Source organism: Macaca fascicularis, chromosome 10, assembly GCF_037993035.2.
Source record: "Macaca fascicularis isolate 582-1 chromosome 10, T2T-MFA8v1.1".
Lineage (NCBI taxonomy): Eukaryota > Metazoa > Chordata > Mammalia > Primates > Cercopithecidae > Macaca > Macaca fascicularis.
The window spans coordinates 9885087-9905315 of record NC_088384.1 but is presented as its reverse complement, the minus strand read 5'-3'; the positions used below and the strand labels follow the sequence as shown (position 1 = coordinate 9905315).

Genomic DNA, 20229 nt, shown 5'->3' with positions numbered 1-20229 from the left:
CATCTCAAAAACAAAAAACAAAAAAACTAGCCAGGCGAGGTGGCGGGCACCTGTAGTCCCAGCTACTCGGGAGGCTGAGGCTGGAGAATGGCGTAAACCCGGGAGGCGGAGCTTGCAGTGAGCTGAGATCCGGCCACTGCTGCACTCCAGCTTGGGCGACAGAGCGAGACTCCGTCTCAAAAAAAAAAAAAAAAAAAAAAGCAGTTTTCAAACCTGGCTTCACAATAGACTTACCTGGAGAACTTTAGAAATACACTAGAATTTTATATTTAGAAAACTATTTTAAAGTATAAAACATATTTAAATATATTTAAGTATATTTAAATAGAAATATATGTGGAGCAATATATATATATATATTCACATTAAACAATATATTGGGCTCCCTTAGACATTCAGTTGGCCTGGGGTGGGACTTGGGCATTAGTTTTTTTTTTTTTTGAGACGGAGTCTTGCTGTGTCATCCAAGCTGGAGTGCAGTGGCGCGATCTCGGCTCACTACAAGCTCCGCCTGCCGGGTTACATCATTCTCCTGCCTCAGCCTCCCGAGTAGCTGGGACTACAGGCGCCCGCCACCATACCTGGCTAATTTTTTTGTATTTTTAGTAGAGATGGGGTTTCATCATGTTAGCCAGGATGGTCTCGATCTCCTGACCTCGTGATCCTCCCATCTCGGCCTTTCAAAGTGCTGGGATTACAGGTGTGAACCACCGTGCCCGGTCGGGCATTAGTATTTTTTTAAAGCTTCCTAGGTGAGTCTAATGTGCAGCCTGAGTTGAGAACCACTGATACAAAACGAAGAAGGCCAGGCATGGTGACTCACACCTATAATCCCAGCACGTTGGGAGACAGGCAGGAGGATTGCTGAAGCCCAAGCATGTGAGATTACCCTGGAAAGCATAGCAAGACTCTGTCTCTTAAAAAAAAAATGAAAAACTTAGCCAGGCATGGTGGCATGTACCTGTAGTCCCAGCTACTCAAGAGGCTGAGTGGGAGGATTGCTTGAGCCCAAGAGTTGAAGGCTGCAGTGAGCTATGATCACACCACTGCACTTTAGCCCGATGACCCTGTCTCTAAACAAAACAAAAACAAAATCAAAAGAAAAAAACAAAGAAACCAGAACTCCTTTAGTTTGGATGTGCACACAGTTTTTTTTTTTTTTGAGACGGAGTTTTCTCTTGTTGCCCATGCTGGAGTGCAATGGCACAATCTCAGCCCACTGCAACCTCCACCTCCCGGATTCAAGCAATTCTCCTGCCTCAGCCTCCTGAGTAGCTGGGATTACAGGCATGCGCCTCCATGCCCGGCTAATTTCGTATTTCTAGTAGAGACAGGATTTCTCCATGTTGGTCAGGCTGGTCTCGAACTCCTGATCTCAGGTGATGCGGCTGCCTCAGCCTCCCAAAGTGCTGGGATTACAGGTGTGAGCCACCGTGCCCAGCCTGTGCACACGTAATTAAATGGAAGAAATAGAAAAGAATAATTCCAATTAGCCCATGCAAATTACTACCTGCACTGACTGAGTAGAAGGGCCACGGAAGGTGGAGTCTGGGTTGGGGGTGCCTCCTGATTAGTAATACTATTGTGTCTGTTCAGTCATTATTCAGCTCACAACGCAGCTGAAGCTGGAGCAGACCACCCGTTGCCTGCTGGATGAGTGCCACAAAGAGGTCGGTAAATAGCTATGGGTTCTTGAGGTCTCAGAATCCTCAGATGTCAGAGCTGGGTCAACCCTTCCTTGAACAAATGAGAGCTTGAAGTCCAGGGAGGAAAAGGAACTTTCCTGAGGTCACCGAGTTGGTGACAGAGTCAGAGCTAAGGCCTGGGTCCACTGATCCTGCTCTAGTGTTCTTTACAGCTTTCTTCTTTCCCCTTTCAGTCTCCCAAATGTTACCTCCATGCAGTGAAGTGCCATCTTTCTGGCATAATCATCCCATGGTCCATTTTCTGTGACTTCCTGATTATAATACAGATTTCCTTGATGATTTTATCAAGGAAATATGTTCTCTATGTCTCGGTTTGGTGGTTTTATTTTATTTTAAATTGTATACATAGTACTGAAGGTGTTTGGTTCTATCAGCTTACTTTGTACTGAAGGCGTTTGCTTCTATCAGCTTACTTTGTACTGAAGGCGTTTGCTTCTATCTGAGGTAAGCATTGAGTGGATATGGTATATTTAATCTGCTTTCTTCAGTGTAGTCAAAGAAATCAGTTAGCCAGGTGTGATGGCTTACGCCTATAATCCCAGCACTTTGGGAGGCTGAGGTGGGTGGATCACTTGAGGTCAGGAGTTCGCGATCAGCCTGGCCAATATGGTGAAACCCCATCTCTACTAAAAATACAAAAAAAAAAAAAAATTAGCTGGGCATGGTGGTGCATGCCTGTAATCCAAGTTACTGGGGAGGCTGAGGCAGGGGAATTGATTGAACCCAGGAGCTAGAGTTTGCAGTGAGCTGAGATCACACCACTGCACAGCAGCCTGGGTGACAAAGCAAGACTCCATCTCAAAAAAAAAAAAAAAAAAAATCAATTAAAGAGCAGCTTTTGTGTTGTATTTAAGACTGAGGAATAATATCAGAATAACTTTTTTTTTTTTTTTTTGAGATGGAGTCTTGCTCTGTCGCCCAGACTGGAGTTCAGTGGCCGGATCTCAGCTCACTGCAAGCTCTGCCTCCCTGGGTTCACGCCATTCTCCTGCCTCAGCCTCCCGAGTAACTGGGATTACAGGCGCCCACCACCTCGCCCGGCTAATTTTTTGTATTTTTTAGTAGAGACGGGGTTTCACCGGGTTAGCCAGGATGGTCTCCATCTCCTGACTTCGTGATCCGCCCGCCTCGGCCTCCCAAAGTGCTGGGATTACAGGCTTGAGCCACTGCGCCCGGCCCAGAATAACTTTTTATTTAATTTGCAGAACGAAGACAAATGTTTATCTTGTTACCACCATCAAGAGCAACATTTCATTATAAATTATATTTCAATTATATCATAATTATTTTACATGTGATTAATATATCAAATTGAATTTATAATTATATATATCAGTGCTTATCATTATGATGAGATGATGCCACTTAACATTTATTGAGCACTTTCTATAGGCTAGGCATTGTATTAGGTGGTTTATATGTAATATCTGATTCAGCCCTATCAACAACCCTATAAAGCTGTTACTATTATTATTTCCCACCAGAGTTAAGAATATTACTAAAAGTGGTATGACTAGCTAGTCAATAGAAAAGGTAAAATATATGGCCGGGCGTGGTGGCTCAAGCCTGTAATCCTAGCACTTTGGGAGGCCGAGGCAGGTGGATCACGAGGTCATGAGACCATCCTGGCTAACATGGTGAAACCCCGTCTCTACTAAAAATACAAAAGAAAAAAATAACTAGCCAGGCGAGGTGGTGGGCGCCTGTAGTCCCAGCTACTTGGAGGCTGAGGTGGGAGAATGGCATGAACTCAGGAGGCGGAGCTTGCAGTGAGCCGAGATCGCACCACTGCACTCCAGCCTGGGAGACACAGCGAGACTCCGTCTCAAAAAAAAAAAGGAAAGGTAAAATATGGATTATTGACTCTCCCTGTAAAGCATGAAGCATAGTGCCTGGTATACAGAGAATGTTTAGTAATACTAGCTATAATAACTATAATAACAATAATTTTTTTTTCACATTGAGTCAGTGTTCTGTCTTTATGACATTTCAAACTTTTGTCCTCCAACTTCTGGTTCTATGGGGGCAAACTATGCAAATGTTAATTCAGTTTAACAAACATGCACTGAGCTAGGTACTGAGGACTCTGAGAGGACTCAGTCCCTTTCCTCCAGGAGTTCTCAGTCCAATGGGGAAGTTGGACACTAAGCTAAAAAAGCTGATTGCTGACTGTGGTGAGAGACACATGCAATACAGGCATTGGTGTGGGTAGGGCAAGATGAGTTTTGGTGGAAGATCTGTCCTGATCCTAATTGACAGAATGGGGCATATTCACTTTCTGTAGCTGTGTAACATGCCCTCCATGCGAGGTAGCCTGGCCACCCTGACCCTTCTTGGCAAGTTGGTGGATGCCATTCCTGCTCTGGCAGATGAGCTTGTAATGGAGCACGGTGAGTGACCTGTGGGAGGAGCTGCCACTACCCTTTTACCTGCTTTTATTATACTGCCATCTGGGTACCCCATTTACTCTGTACACCTGGGAAGTCATTACTTTCCTGCTCTAGTCTTCAGTTTCCCCATCTGCAAAATGTACTGTATGTTGGTCAATTTGAAAAAGGTCATTTTCTTGACTCTATTCTTGGACTATTTCCATTCATTCTTTTTTTTTTTTTTTGAGACGGAGTCTCTCTTTTGTTGCCCAGGCTGGAGTGCAATGGCGTAATCTCGACTCTCTGCAACCTCTACCTCCTGGGTTCAAGCGATTCTCCTGTCTCAGCCTCCCGAGTAGCTGGGATTACAGGCATGTGCCACCATGCCGGGCTAATTTTGTATTTTCAGTACAGACAGGGTTTCTCCATGTTGATCAGGCTGGTCTCGATCTCCCGACCTCAGGTGATCCACCAGCCACAACCTCCCAAAGTGCTGGGATTACAGGCATGAGCCACCGCACCCGGCCTTCCATTCATTTCTTTTTTTCTTTTTTTTTTTTGAGACGGAGTCTTGCTCTGTCACCCAGGCTGGAGTGCAGTGGCCGGATCTCAGCTCACTGCAAGCTCCGCCTCCCGGGTTTACGCCATTCTCCTGCCTCAGCCTCCCGAGTAGCTGGGACTACAGGCGCCCGCCACCTCGCCCGGCTATTTTTTTGTATTTTTTAGTAGAGACGGGGTTTCACCATGTTAGCCGGGATCGTCTCTCGATCTCCTGACCTCGTGATCCGCCCGTCTCGGCCTCCCAAAGTACTGGGATTTCATTCTTTTTTTTTCTGAGACGAGTCTTGCTCTGTCGCCCAGGCTGGAGTGCAGTGGTGTGATCTCGGCTCACTGCAAGCTCCACCTCCCGGGTTCACGCCATTCTTCTGCCTCAGCCTCCTGAGTAGCAGGGACTACGGGTGCCTGCCACCACGCCTGGCTAATTTTTTGTATTTTTAGTAGAGACGGGGTTTCACCATGTTAGCCAGGATGGTCTCGATCTCCTGACCTCGTGATTCGCCTGCCTCAGCCTTCCAGAGTGCTGGGATTATAGGTGTGAGCCACCACGCCTGGCTCTGTTCATTCTTTAACACACATTAATTAAGTACCTACTATGAACCTTCGTTTTGGATGGAAGGAGGAATTCTGGAATATAGAAGCACTTTTTTCTATCAGTGAAATGCAAATAAATACCTCACAGAGGATTTACCAAAGGGTAAATAACCTCTTTAAGTTGGTTTCCCCTTGTTTAAAAAATTAATAATAATAATAATTATTATTTTTTAAGACAGAGTCTGTTCCCCAGGGTAGAGTGCAGTGGCATGATCTTGGCTCGCTGTAACCTCTGCCTCCCAGGTTCAAGTGATTTTCCTGCTTCAGCCTCCCGAGTAGCTGGGATTATAGGTGTCTACCACCATGCCAGGTTAATTTTTGTATTTTTAGTAGAAGTGGGGTTTCGCCGTGTTGGCCAGACTGGTCTCAAACTCCTGACTTCAAGTGATCTGCCCACCTCGGCCTCCCAAAGTGGTGGGGTTACAGCCATGAGGCACTGTGCCCAGCCTAATTATTATTATTTTTTAGAGACCAGGTCTCACTAGGTAGAGCAGGTTGGTCTCAAACTGCTGGCCTGAAGTGATCCTCCCACCTTGGCCTCCCAAAGTGCTGAGATTACAGGAATAAGCCACTGCACCTGGCTTTGTTTCTTTTTTTTTTTTTGAAATGGAGTCTCGCTCTGTTGCCCAGGCTGGAGTGCGGTGGTGTGATCTCAGCTCACTGCCACCTCTGCCTCGTGGGTTCCAGTGATTCTCCTGCCTCAGCTTCCCAAGTAGCTGGGGTTACAGGCGCCTGCCAGCATGCCCGGCTAATTTTTGTATTTTTAGTAGATGCAGGGTCTTGCCTTGTTGGCCAGGCTGGTTTCGAACTCCTGAACTCAGGTGATCCTACCGCCTTGGCCTTCCCAAGTGCTGGGATTACAGGTGTGAGCCACTGTGCCCAGTTGGTTTTCCCTTTACATTAAGTATGCAGAAAGCATTTATTGTGGGGGATTATAGGGACTTACCATTACTACCCCATTAGGAATAATAGATTGGAGTTTCATATAGCAGTTGACATTGTGAAATTTCCCCTGGCTCCTTGGTTGTTTTCTGAACAGGAAACCTGATGGAGCATCTGTTGAGAGGCTTAGTATACCCCAGTGAGGGCATACAAGCTTCTGTCTGTTACCTTTATGGGAAGCTATACTCCTCACCCGTGGCAGCTGAGATGCTTTCAGGACACTTCCGGGAGAAGCTTTTTCCCCTCTTCCTTTCCATCCTGGATGGTGCCCAGACAAAGGAGCTGCAGATTAACTGCTTGGGTAAGACATGAGGCTGGAGAAAAAGGGAGAATACGTTTTTGACATTTTGCTAGAAGACTTGAGATATTGGGTTCTCTAGTAGTGGGGAAGTTAGATGTTTTGCAAAAGGTAGAAGCCACAAGGTTTGAGAGATAAGAGGCACACTGTGTGAAAGATGCCTAGAGTTAGTATGATATCTTAAGAATGTTGCCTTTGGAGGAAAATAGGAAGGAAAGTGGGACAGCAATTTTTTCTGCCTTTGTCTGCCCTGGTGCATCCTGTGTTTGCTGGCAAGTTAATCTTTACATTGTACAGCTCACATCCTGTCACTTTCTTAAGTCAGAAATTCTTCCATGGTTCCCTCTGGCCTCCAGGGTAAAGCCCATGTGTCTTAGTGCATTTTATGCTGCTATAACAGGATACTACAGACTAGGTAATTTATAATGAAAAACTTATTGGTTCAAAAATTTATTGGTTTGCAGTTCTGGAGCCTAGGAAGTCCAAGATCAAGAGGCTGGCATTTGGTAAATCCCCTCTTGCTCTGTCATCCCATGGTGGAAGGGCAAAGAGAGGGCAAGAGAAAAAGCTAGAGGGGACTGAACTTGTCCCTTTTTTTCTTTTTTCTTTTTTTTTTTTTTTTTTGAGACAGAGCCTTGCTCTGTTGTCCAGCTTGAGTCCAGTGGTGCGTTCTCAGCTCACTGCAACCTCTGCCTCCCGGGTTCAAGTGATTCTTCTGCCTCAGCCTCCTGAGTAGCTAGGATTACAGGTGCCCACCACCACATCCGGCCAATTTTTGTATTTTTAGTGGAAATGGGGTTTTACCATGTTGGCCAGGCTGGTCTCGAACTCCTGACCTCAGGTGATCTGCCCACCTCGCCTTCCCCAAGTGCTGGGATTATAGGCGCAAGCCGCTGCGCCTGGCCTGAACTTGTCCTTTTATGAGGAGCCCACTCTCATGATAACAAACCCACTCCCATGGTGATGGCATTAATTCATTCATGAGGGTCCAAACCCAAACCCCAAACTCATGACCCAAACACCATCCATAGGCCCCAGCTCCCAATATGGCTGCATTGGGGATTAAGTTTCCAACACATGAACTTTGGGGAACATATTCAAACCATGGCACTAGGTTTCCCTGCTTGTTACCTGAGGCTCTTTAGAAGCCCCAACATATACTTTTAGCATCCTCTCCTATTTTTTTGCATAAATACATAAGGTCTCTCAACTGTTCTGAGCAGGCAGATTTCTTATTTTGGACAGAACAGATGGGCACTGTGATTGGTGCCTGGGTGAGGGCCTGTTCTCAGGTAAAAGCTGTAGAGAAATGCACAGTCTATGCGTGACAACAGCTTCTTTTCAAAATTTGGATCAGGAGCTGTTATGAATAATCTAGCCATACATAGTGAGCATTCATTCTATACCAGGCCTTGTGCTGGGCTCTGAGGTCACAGAGTTGATCAAATTCAAGCTTTATCTTGGGGGAGCTCAAAGGCCAGTGTAGAAGACACACATGGACAACTAGAGTCTAGTGTGATGAGTGCTGTCTTGGAGGTGCACAGAAGAGGATGGGAGCAGGGGACAGGAGAAGCTTCCTAAAGAAAAGGATGCCTGGACTGAGTCCTAAATTGTGGGGAAAGGAGAAAGGCAGGAGCATGGACCAGAGCACAAGGTATGAAGCAGCCTGTATCTGCGGTAACTTGCAGCAGGGCAGTATTGGAGTTAGTGCATATAGAACAAAAGGGTGCAAGTACAGGCCGTAAGGTGAGGCCCTGGGCAGTCCTACAGCTCACCTGACCATAGTAGAGGGAAATCTCAACTGGTAATACTGGTAATTCCCACTTTTATTTTTTTAAATTTTTATTTACTTATTTATTTTGAGACGGGGTCTTGTTCTGTCACCCAGGCTGGAGTGCAGTGGTAGGATCACAGCTCACTGCATCCTTGACCTCCAGGGCTTAAATGATCTTCCCACCTCAGCCTACCGAGTAGCTGGAACCACAAACCTGCACTACCATGCCTGGCTAATTTTTTTTTTTTTGACTCCAGCTCTGTCACCCAGGCTGGAATGCAGTGGCATAATCTCAGCTCACTGCAAGCTCCACCTCCCGGGTTCACGCCATTCTCCTGCCTCAGTCTCCAGAGTAACTGGGACTACAGGTGTCTGCCACCACACCTGGCTCTTTTTTTTTTTTTTGTATTTTTAGTAAAGACGGGGTTTCATCATGTTAGCTAGGATGGTCTTGATCTACTGAACTCATGATCCACCCGCCTCGGCCTCCCCAGGATATGCCCGCCTCGGCCTCCCAAAGTGCTGGGAGCCACTGCCTTAGCCACTGAGCTGGGAGCCACCATTAGCTACCGGTGGCACATTAGCCACCACACCCATTTTTTTTTTTTTTTTTTTTTTTTTTGAGACACAGTCTTGCTCTGTTGCCCAGGCTGGAGTGCAATGGTGCAATCTCGGCTCACTGCAACCTCTGCCTCCCAGGTTCAAGCGATTCTCCTGCCTCAGCCCCCTGAGTAGCTAGGACTACAGGCGCCTGCCACCACACCCGGCTAATTTTTTGTATTTTTAGAAGAGGCAGGGTTTCACCGTGTTAGCCAGAACAGTCTCCATCTCCTGACCTTGTGATTCGCCCGCCTCGGCCTCCCAAAGTGCTGGGATTACAGGTGTGAGCCACCGCACCCAGCCCATGCCTGGCTAATTAAAAAAAAATTTTGTAAAGTCTGGGTCTCATTATATTGCCCAGGCTGGTCTCGAACTGCTGGGCTCAAGAGATCCACGTGCCTTGGACTTCTCAAGTGCTAGGATTACAGGCATGAGCCACCACACCCAGCCAGAATTTCTGTTTTTAAATGCTACCTCTTTTTTATTATTATTTATTTATTTATTTATTTATTTATTTTGAGACAGAGTCTCGCTCTGTCGCCCAGGCTGGAGTGCAGTGGCCGGATCTCAGCTCACTGCAAGCTCCGCCTCCCGGGTTTACGCCATTCTCCTGCCTCAGCCTCCCGAGTAGCTGGGACTGCAGGCGCCCACCACCTCGCCCGGCTAGTTTTTTGTGTTTTTTAGTAGAGACGGGGTTTCACGGGGTTAGCCAGGATGGTCTCGATCTCCTGACCTCGTGATCCGCCCGTCTCGGCCTCCCAAAGTGCTGGGATTACAGGCTTGAGCCACCGCGCCCGGCCTTTAATTTTTTTTTTGAGATGGAGTCTCGCTCTGTCACCAGGCTGGAATGCAGTAGCATGATCTCAGCTCACTGCAACCTCCACCTCCCAGATTCAAGTGATTCTTCTGCCACGGCCTCCCGAGTAGCTGGGACTACAGGCGTGTGCCACCATACCCAGCTAATTTTTGTATTTTTAGTAGAAATGGGGTTTCACCATGTTGTCCAGGATGGTCTCAATTTCTTGACCTCGTGATCCGCCTGCTTTGGCCTCCCAAAGTATTGGGATTACAGGCATGAGCCACCGCGCCCAGCCTCTTTTTTTTTTTTTTTTAAATAATAAAAAAAATTCACCCTATGCATGTTTGTCAGACCCGAGGGCCTCATTTATCCTGGTCAAGGGGAGTGCTAACTTTCTCTCCTTTCAGACAACACTTTAAAGGCCACCTCTTCTCTGGAGCCTTGCCTTCCCACCCTCTCCCCTTAGCCAGGGGTGTAGTCACATCCTTTGGACCCTTGAAGCACTATGGGTCTTATATTCTGTCTTATATCATCTTATTCACTTACTTTACAACCCAAGATCCTCATAAGTTCTTATTTTATTTAATTTATTATTTTTAAAGATGGGACCTTGTTCTGTTGCCCAGGCTGAAGTACAGTAGCATGTTCATAGCTCACTGCAGCCTCGAACTCCTGGCCTCAAGTGATCCTTCCACCTTAATCTCCCAAGTAGCTGGTATTACAGGGGCACGCCACCTTGCCAGGCATTTTAATTTTTTTGTGTGTATGTAGAGATGGGGTCCCACTATGCTCATAAACTGTTTATGGTCTAATCCTTATTAACCTCTCAAGCCTCATCTCTCACTTCTCTATCTGTCCCCACCCTAACTCAGCCTTACTGAACCAAATGCATCTCCAGAAACACACCATGCTCTCCTGCCTTTATATACTCCTCTGCCCAGAAGTTGGCTCGCATCCAACTTCTCATCCTTCAAGATTTGGTTCAAATACCTTCTTACAGAAGCCTTCCCTGAGCCTCCAGGCTAGATTAGATGCTTCATTTGATTTCCCATGGTCCTCTGGGCTTTTTTCCACATTATTTAATTTTAATATTTAATATTCTGACAAGCATTTCTTTACTTGTTAAAGTATGTATTATTTGGAACACTTTAGTGACTTACCATGAATCCCAGCATAGGGACCAGAATCCTTAACATAGCTTATGTGGTCTTTTGTGACTACTTCTCAAACATAATTTCTGGACTTTTTTTTACCCCCAACCATTCTGGCTTTCTTTCACTTTCTGGAATGTTGTTCTCTATACCTAGAATACTTCTCCTTACTTCACCTAGTTTTGCCTACTTATCTTTCAGGTTCAGTTTAAATGGTACTTGCTGATGGAAGGCTTTACTGATCCCCCACACTAGGGGATTTTATGTATATAAAATCCTTATATACATTTTCATGTATTTGGGTACTTCTCATTTATATCATTTATCACAATTATAAGGGTCATTTGTCTGAATTTTTTTTTTTTTTTTTGAAACAGACTTTCACTCTGTCATCCAGGATGGAGTGCAGTGATGCGATCTCAGTTCACTGCAACCTGTGCCTGCTGGGTTCAAGTGATTCTCCTGCCTCAGCCTCCTGAGTAGTTGGAACTACAGGCACATGCCACCATGCCAGGCTACTTTTTGTATTTTTTTACTAGAAAGGGGGTTTCACCATGTTGGCCAGGCTGGTCTTGAACTCCTGACCTCAAGTGATACACCCGCCTCGGCCTCCCAAAGTGCTGGGATTACAGGTGTGAGCCACCATGCCTGGCCTTGTCTGACTTGTTTTTGTGCTTGTTTCTCCTACAGGAGTGTATGCTCCCTTTGTTAGTCAAAAAATATTTCTTGAGTTCCTGCTATGTGTCAGGAACTGTGCCAGGTGATGTTATGGTGAAAAAATTCACATTATTCCTGCCCTCATGAAACTTTTAGTTGAGTGGAGCAGTCGGGCTATGTTTATCTTGCTTACTTTTGAATCCCTAGACCCTTAGGCCTAGCACTTAGTGGGCTCTCACTAGATCTGTATGGAAGAGAGCTGGGTGCAAAAAGCAAATTGGTACTTAAGGATTCTAACCATTCTTCGTATTTATGGAGGCATGAAGAAATTTCTCTTGGGATGTCTGAAGGGCTATCTTGGGAGGACTCTGGTGCCTGTGTTCCTCTCTCCTTACTTCCCAATCCCTTTGTTTCCTAGGTTTACTGAGGCAGCTGTTGAAGTATGATCTCTTTGTGTCCATGATCATGAACAAGGATGAACTGGGAGAAAGTGCTAAGAATATCGAAGGGTCATCAGGAGATACCTCACTGCCTTTGGTGCTCAAAAAGGTAATTGTCTTGTGATTCTTGGTCTCTAGGTTCAATAACAAGGGGACCCAAGTGCTTCTTGTGCCTCATCTTCATCTACCACTCCTATCTCAGGTTTCCAAGTGTTTTCTTACTGCGCAAAACAATATACTGGCTGGGGGTGGTGGCTCATGTCTGTAGTCCCAGCACTTTGGGAGGCCTAGGTCGGTGGATTGCTTGAGCCCAGGAGTGCAAGACCAGCTTGGGCAACATGGCAAAACCCTGTCTCTATAAAAAATACAAAAAACGGCCAGGCGTGGTGGCTCAAGCCTGTAATCCCAGCACTTTGGGAGGCCAAGACGGGCGGATCACGAGGTCAGGAGATCAAGACCATCCTGGCTGACACGGTGAAACCCCGTCTCTACTAAAAAATACAAAAAACTAGCCGGGCGAGGTGGCGGGCGCCTGTAGTCCCAGCTACTCAGGAGGCTGAGGCAGGAGAATGGCGTGAACCCGGGAGGCAGAGCTTGCAGTGAGCCGAGATCTGGCCACTGCACTCCAGCCTGGGCGGCAGAGCGAGACTCCGTCTCAAAAAAAAAAAAAAAAAACAAAAAAAAAAAACCAAAAAACTTGGGCGTGGTGGCTCACGCCTGTAATCCCAGCACTTTGGGAGGCCAAGGCTGGTGGATCACAAGGTCAAGAGATCGAGACCATCCTGGCCCACATAGTGAAACCCCGTCTCTATTAAAAATACAAAAATTAGCTGGGCATGGTGGCATGCGCCTGTAGTTTCAGCTACTCAGGAGACTGAGGCAGGAGAATCCCTTGAACCTGGGAGGTGGAGGTTGCAGTAAGCCAAGACCACGCCACTGCACTCCAGCCTGGTAACAAAGCGAGACTCCGTCTCAAAAAAAAAAAAAAAAAAGGGCGTGGTGGTGCGCACTTGTAATCCCAGCTACTCAGGAGGCTGAGGTGGGAGGATTGCTCGAACCCAGGAGGCGGAGGTTGCAGTGAGCCACGATCATGCCACTACACTCCACCCTGGGTGATAGAAAGTAGGTTTCCTGGCTGGGCGCGGTGGCTCAAGCCTGTAATCCCAGCACTTTGGGAGGCCGAGACGGGCGGATCACGAGGTCAGGAGATCGAGACCATCCTGGCTAACACGGTGAAACCTCGTTTCTACTAAAAATACAAAAAAACTAGCCGGGCGAGGTGGCGGGCGCCTGTAGTCCCAGCTGCTTGGGAGGCTGAGGCAGGAGAATGGCGTAAACCCGGGAGGCAGAGCTTGCAGTGAGCTGAGATCTGGCCACTGCACTCCAGCCTGGGCGGCAGAGCCTGACTCCGTCTCAACAACAACAACAAAAAAAAAAAAAAAAAAAGAAAGTAGGTTTCCTTTCATTTGTAAATTCTTTTTTTTTTTTTTAAGTGTCGAGGTCTTGCTCTATCCACTCAGGCTGGAATGTAGTGGCACAGTCACAGCTCACTGCAGCCTCAGCCTCCTGGGCTCAAGCGATCCTCTTGTCTCAGCTTCCTGAGTAGTTGAGACTACAGGTGTTTGCTGTGAGGCGTGGCTAATTTTTAATTTTTTGTAGAGACAGGATCTTTCTGTGTTGTCTGGGCTGGTCTCAACTCCTGGGCTCAAGTGATCCTCCCACCTTGGCCTCCAAAATTCTGGGATTACAGGTATGAGCCACTGCACCCAGCCTCAGTTGTAAATTCTTCTTTTTTTTTTTTGAGATGGAGTCTCGCTCTGTCGCCCAGGCCCAGGCTGGTGTGCAGTGGTGTGATCTTGGCTCACTACAACCTCCGCCTCCCAGGCTCAAGCAATTCTCCTGCCTCAGCCTCCTGAGTAGTTGGGATTACAGGCGCCAAGCCACCATGCCCGGGTAATTTTTTGCATTTTTAGAAGAGACAGGGCTTCACCATGCTGGCCAGGCTGGTCTCTAACTCCTGACCTTGTGATCTGCCTGCCTCGGCCTCCCAAAATGCTAGGATTACAGGCATGAGCCCCCATGCCTAGCCGTAAATTCTTACCTCTACACTTCCCCTTCACATCTGGGCTGCCTGAAAATGGAGAATACTTACAGCAATAGAAACAAAGTCACCTCAGTTGCTTTAGGGATCAGCTTCTGAGCTTGGTACTGAGAACCCTCTTTATCTGGATCCTGCTCATTCCTTCAGCCTCACTTTCCTGTCTCTTCTACCCCATGTGTGCTCCAGCCACATGCAATCTTTCCGTAGTCCTGCATATGCTAGGTAATCCTGTCTCAGTGCCTGTGCAGTTGCTCTTCCTCTGTCTATAGGGCCTTTCTCCTCTCTTTATCTGCTAATCTGAGTCAGCCTTCAAGCCTATAGGGCTCCCTGTCACCCTGGCTCCTTTAGGCAGAATGTGACCCACTGTCACAGTGCTTACCTTATACCGTATTGTGGTTGACTGGCTGGGAGCTCCTTCAGGGCAAAACCTGAGTCTGGCATCTTTCCCCAGTGCTCAGCACAGGGACTCGCAGAGCTGCAAACCCTCATGTGATAGCAGGGGTTCATTGCCCAAACTCTGGGGCTCTTTCTGCAGCAAGGAAGAGGAGAAGGAGCTCTGGTTAGAAGTGAGAAGGGAGGCCGGGTGCAGTGGCTTATGCCTGTAATCCCAGCACTTTGGGAGGCCGAGACGGGTGGATCATGAGGTCAGGAGTATGAGACCAGCCTGGCCAACATGGTGAACCTCTGTCTCTACTAAAAATACAAAAATTAGCTGGGCGTGGTGGCATGTGCCTGTAATCCCAGCTATTCGGGAGGCTGAGGCAGGAGAATATAGCAAGAAAAGGTTTGTCCTGAGACTATAGTAAGAAAAGAAAAGAACTGACTTCTAAAGAAAATAGTTTAGTCCATTTCAGAGTTTAAATGTCACTCATCAAGTATAATGAGCTAGGATCAGCTTTCTGACTTAGGAATCATACATGTATTCCATAAGTTTTAGTGCAGTTTTAAGCTGTAATAACTAACTTAAAAGCAGTTACTGTTGCCATTTTCAAACATAGGTACATAAACAACAACAGGGAAACCTAAAAATGTGTTATCAAGTCACAAAATTGAAGTGTAATGAAATTTAACCAATTAAACTTCAAAAAAAGAATATTTTAAACCAAGAATCATTGTTTTAATGGATACATATCATATTTCTTTGATTCTGAGATACATTTTTTTCACATTTTAACTGCTCTGAAATTGGGAGACATTTTACCATCAACGGTGCATCATAGTTTAATTGGTAGCACTTTTTCTTTCTTAGTGGTACATAAAATAATGGCTCGCCTTACATCACTAGCATCTTAAAATAAAATACAGTATGTCATTTATTTTATAAAAGGGAACAAGATAAATATTACTTTCTAAACTCCTTTATATACTATCAGAAAATCTGGCTTTTTTTTTTTCTTTTCCTGACAAACAGGGAGTCTGTTTATATGTCCACTTGTAAGTCCAATATGGCTGAGATGGGGTTAAGCTTTCAGTCCTCAGATGTCTCTTTACCAGACATGAATAGGCTCATGTCTACTTGGTCCTTTTTCTTAAAAGCTGTAAAACCAGGCATGCCCTCCATTCTTCTGGTGATATATATTCTGTTTGGCACTATTCTCCCCCCAAATCAGCTACTATGATACTTAAAATCTGTGGTTGCAGTTAACGCTTTTTTGATTTCTGAAAATGTTAGAGGCATCCCTAATAGCTACGGTGACCAGTAGGAGTTTGCATATTATTCAGAGTGCAATGGAAATTCACTGAGATGTTTGGAGTTGCAAATATACCTGATCTAAAAATTCTGATGGGGGAGGCATCACAGTTTTAGGAAGACTCCTAGATTTGGACTTGACTGACCTCAGTTTGCACCTTAGCTTTGCCACTTACCAGCTGTGTAGCCTAGAGTAAGTAACTTAACGTTGCTAAAGGTGCCCAAGACTACCTCCAGGTTTGATGATTTGCTAGGAGGACTCATAGGACTCAACATCTAGTCATACTCATAGCTATGATTTACGGCAGTGTAAGGAAAGCAATATCAGCAAAAGGAAAGGTTCATGGGGCAAAGTCTGGTGGAACCAGCACAAGCTTCCAGAGTCCTCTCCCGGTGGGGTCACATGGGATGCACTTCTTAATTTCCCCAGGAATGAACTGTGACATGTGAAACCTTACCTACTGAAGAAGCTCATCAGAGCCTTAGCACCCCAGGTTTTTATGGGGGACTGGCTGTTCATGTAGGTATCCTCTGCTGAGCATATACCAAAATTCCAGACTCCCAGAAGGAAAACCGGTGTTCAGCATAAACTACAGTTGTCCCTTGTATACACGGGAGATTGGTTGCAGGACTGCCAGCATATACGCAGACCACATATGCTCATGTCCTACAGTCAGCCCTGGCAAACCGCAGTAAGCTGGCTTTCTGCATATGCCAGTTTCACATCTAGTGAATACTGCATTTTCCATCAGCGTTCAGTTGAAAAAAGGCCGCATATAAGTAGAACCACACAGTTCAAGCCTGTGTTGTTCAAAGGTCAACTGTTCATTGTACAAATAGTTTAGTCACAATGAGCCACTCTCTCAGTTCTTTTTTTTTTTTTTTTTTTTGAGACGGAGTCTCGCTCTGTCACCCAGGCTGGAGTGCAGTGGCCGGATCTCAGCTCACTGCAAGCTCTGCCTCCCGGGTTTACGCCATTCTCCTGCCTCAGCCTCCCGAGTAGCTGGGACTACAGGCGCCGCCACCTTGCCCAGCTAGTTTTTTGTATTTTTTAGTAGAGACGGCGTTTCACCGTGTTAGCCAGGATGGTCTTGATGTCCTGACCTAGTGATCCGCCAATCTCGGCCTCCCAAAGTGCTGGGATTACAGGCTTGAGCCACCGCACCCGGCCCACTCTCTCAGTTCTGGTAGGAACCCTCCTGAAATCCAAGTTCCCAAACCCAGCCAAGAGTCAGCCTTGCTGATAGGGTTTTCTAAGGATAGCCTCCGGCCTACTGTGTTAAATCTTTTCTGTGCACTCAGTAAATTGAGGTTTATAGTAGAACCTTTCCTTGTTATGTCACAGAATTGTTGTAAACATCAAAGCCAGATGAGGGAGAGCTGGGCGCAGTGGCTCATGCCTGTAATCCCAGCACTTAGGGAGGCCAAGGTGGGAGGATCACTTGAGCCCAGGAGTTCAAGTCCAGCCTGGGCCATATACTGAGACCTTGTCTCTATAAAAAATTTTAAAATGAGCTGGAGCTGAGCATGGTGGCTCATGCCTGTAATCCTAGTACTCAGGGAGGCCAAGGCAGGTGGATTGCTTAAGCTCAGGAATTTGAGACCAGTCTGGGCAACATGGTGAAACTCTGTCTCTACAAAAATTAAAATTAAAATTAAAAATTAGCCAGGGTCAGGGTGCATGCCTGTGGTCCCAACTACTTGGGGGGCTGAGGCAGGAGGATTGCTTACACTGGGGAGGTTGAGGCTGCAGTGAGTTGTGTTCATATGGCTGCACTACAGCCTGGGTGACAAAGTGAGACCCTGTGTCAAAAAAAAAAATAACAAGGTAAGGCGCAGTGGCTCATGCCTGTAATCCCACCACTTTGGGAGGCGAAGGCAAGTGGATCATGAGGTCAGGAGTTTGAGACCAGCCTGGCCAATGTGGTGAAACCCTGTTTCTACTACAAATACAAAAATTAGCTGAGTGTGGTGGTGCACGCCTGTAGTCCCAGCTACTCGGGAGGCTGAAGCAGAAGAATCGCTTGAACCCAGGGAGGCAGAGGTTGTAGTGAGCCAAGATCATGCCACTGCACTCCAGCCTGGGCGACAGAGCAAGACTCTGTCTCAAAAAAAAAAAAAAAAAAAAAGGTACCAGGCATGGTAGCATGTGCCTGTAGTCCCCGCTACTCAGGAGGCTGAGATGAGAAGATCGCTGGAGCCTTGGAGGCAGAGGTTACATTGAGCCATGAGCCATGATCATGCCACTGCACTCCAGCCTGGGCAACAGAGTGAGACCTGTTTCATAAATAAATAAACCAGATGAGGACTTTGAAAGTACTTTTGTTAATGAAGGCTTGAGCACTCATTGTTGATGACAGTTACAGTGTTCTTTGAGTGCCCCTGGTGGATTTTACATTGTGTTCTTTCGTTATTTTTCTCACCTGCTGCTGTTCACAGAGACCCCTTCCCATAATCCGTAACGGCTCTCCTGAGCCCCATCCTTGTGCCTGGTGCCATGTAGGACAGGAAGGATCAGAAATGAATTAGGCTATTGCCCTGAGGCACCTAGGCCAGTTTTTCTGGTCCTGTTGGTGGTGTGACTGGGTTACTTTTCGCTGCCTGTTTCTCCAGCTTCTCCTTTCTAGAGATGAAACCCTGCAGGTGGCCAGTGCTCACTGTATAACTGCGGTGCTTGTCCACTCCCCAGCAAAGCATGCCCCGGCCTTCATCCATGCTGACATCCCAGGTAGGGGAATGCTTCTAACCTTCTCCGCCCTATATTAGAAGGATGGGGTGGTGACAGGTTCAATTGTGTATGACAGACCCTATGAACTATGTCTCATAACATCTGAATCCTATTGCTACAGATTTCTTGTATGACCTTGAGCAATTTGTTACTGATTTTTGTCATTTATTTGGTCACCTATGAATAAAACCCTAATGTGGGGTGGTGGAAAGACCTGTGAACCAGGTAGGCAACAGGAAACAGTATTTTTCAAGGGACTGTTATGAGCAGGGACTGTTATGAGGTACATTGCAAATGTTACCACATTTAGGTCTTCATCTTCGCTATTTTATAGATAAGGAAACTGAGGATCAGAAAATGAAATAATTGGCAGGCCTAGTCAGTGGCAGAGATGGGATAAAAAGTCAAGCCCCTCTGACTCTTAAAAACTCTTTTCCCTTCATCCACACCACTGCCCATTCTGAGAATTAGGAGACTTAGGTTCCAATCCTACTTGTGCCACTAATAGTGCCTCTTCTCTGGGACTCAGTTTCCCCATCTGTTAAAAAGAAGAGGTAAACCATAACCAAGGGCACTTTCCAGATTTATTAGTGGATTAATGATCATGACTTATGGGGAGGATATGTGAACAGATGAAGTAGCAAGAGTAAGATGCTGAATAAATCCAAAGCCTTAGCATCAGTTAAGGGATCGTGATCACATGACTGTCATTTATTGTTTTCTCATCCTCTTCCTTGTCAGAGTTCCTCTTTGAGCATCTTTCTTCTTCCAGTGAAATGCTCGTCTGGTCCAGCTACAACTGCTTGACACTCCTGGCAGAAGAGCCACTCTTTTTTTCCAAGTGCCACACGGTGTATGGTTGGTAGTAAGGGTCCTGTACTAGCTTTGAGTTGGGTAGACAGACAGTTGGGTAGCAGCAAGCCTCCACCTTGGAGGGGAGCACTGAGTCTAGACATTTCATCAGCCCAAACTCATTACCAGATTTCATATGCAAGTATTGATACCCAAATGTTCTGCTGTTCACTGATTATCAGAAGTGTATATGTTTAGACGCTTCAGCAAGAGAAGGACACTTCTCTTAGCCACTAAATGAATTCCTGTTGCATGTTAACAACAACTCTAAACAGTGTTACTCAACCTTAGATTTAGTTATTTCCCATGCCCCAGATTTCTAACCATCCAGGTAGTCTCTAAGTTTTGCTAATTTATTCTTTCTAAGTTTCTTGAAACTATCCTTCCTTGTCTGGGACTTTTTTTTTTTTTTTTGAGATGGAGTCTCACCCTGTCACCCAGGCTGGAGTGCAATGGTGTGATCTCGACTCACTGCCACCTCCGCCTCCCAGGTTCAAGCAATTCTCTTGCCTCAGCCTCCTGAGTATCTGGGATTACAGGCATGTGCCACCACACTCAGCAAATTTTTTGTATCTTTAGTAGAGATGGGGGTTTTACCATGTTGTCCAATCTGGTCTTGAACTCCTGACCTTGTGATCCACTTACCTTGGCCTCCCAAAGTGCTGGGATTACAGGCATGAGCCACTACGTCGGGCACCTTTTTTTTGTTTTTGAGACCGAGTCCTGCTCTGTTGCCCAGGCTGGAGTGCAATGGCACGATCTCGGCTCACGGCAACCTCTGCCTCCCGGGTTCAAGCAATTATCTTGCCTCAGCCTACCGAGTAGCTGGAATTAGAGGTGACTGCCACCATGCCTGGCTAATGTTTTTGTATTTTTAGTAGAGATGGGGTTTCACCATGTTGACCAGACTGGTCTCGAACTCCTGATCTCAGGTGATCTGCCTGCCTCAGCCTCCCAAAGTGCTGGGATT

The 20229-nt window shown here is 46.3% G+C and overlaps 1 protein-coding gene and 1 pseudogene across 1 annotated transcript in view; one reads left to right on the top strand and one right to left on the bottom strand.

Moving 5' to 3' along the window:
* MEI1 (meiotic double-stranded break formation protein 1) overlaps positions 1–20229 on the top strand; it is a 103881-nt gene that overhangs the window by 14280 nt on the left and 69372 nt on the right. The window contains exons 4-9 of the mRNA XM_074003663.1: positions 1597–1670; positions 3991–4096; positions 6267–6470; positions 11867–11997; positions 18293–18407; positions 19149–19265. Coding sequence (XP_073859764.1) covers positions 1597–1670; positions 3991–4096; positions 6267–6470; positions 11867–11997; positions 18293–18407; positions 19149–19265 — 747 coding nt within the window. The remainder of the gene's footprint in view (positions 1–1596; positions 1671–3990; positions 4097–6266; positions 6471–11866; positions 11998–18292; positions 18408–19148; positions 19266–20229) is intronic.
* LOC123567374 (U6atac minor spliceosomal RNA) lies at positions 9961–10054 on the bottom strand (annotated as a pseudogene).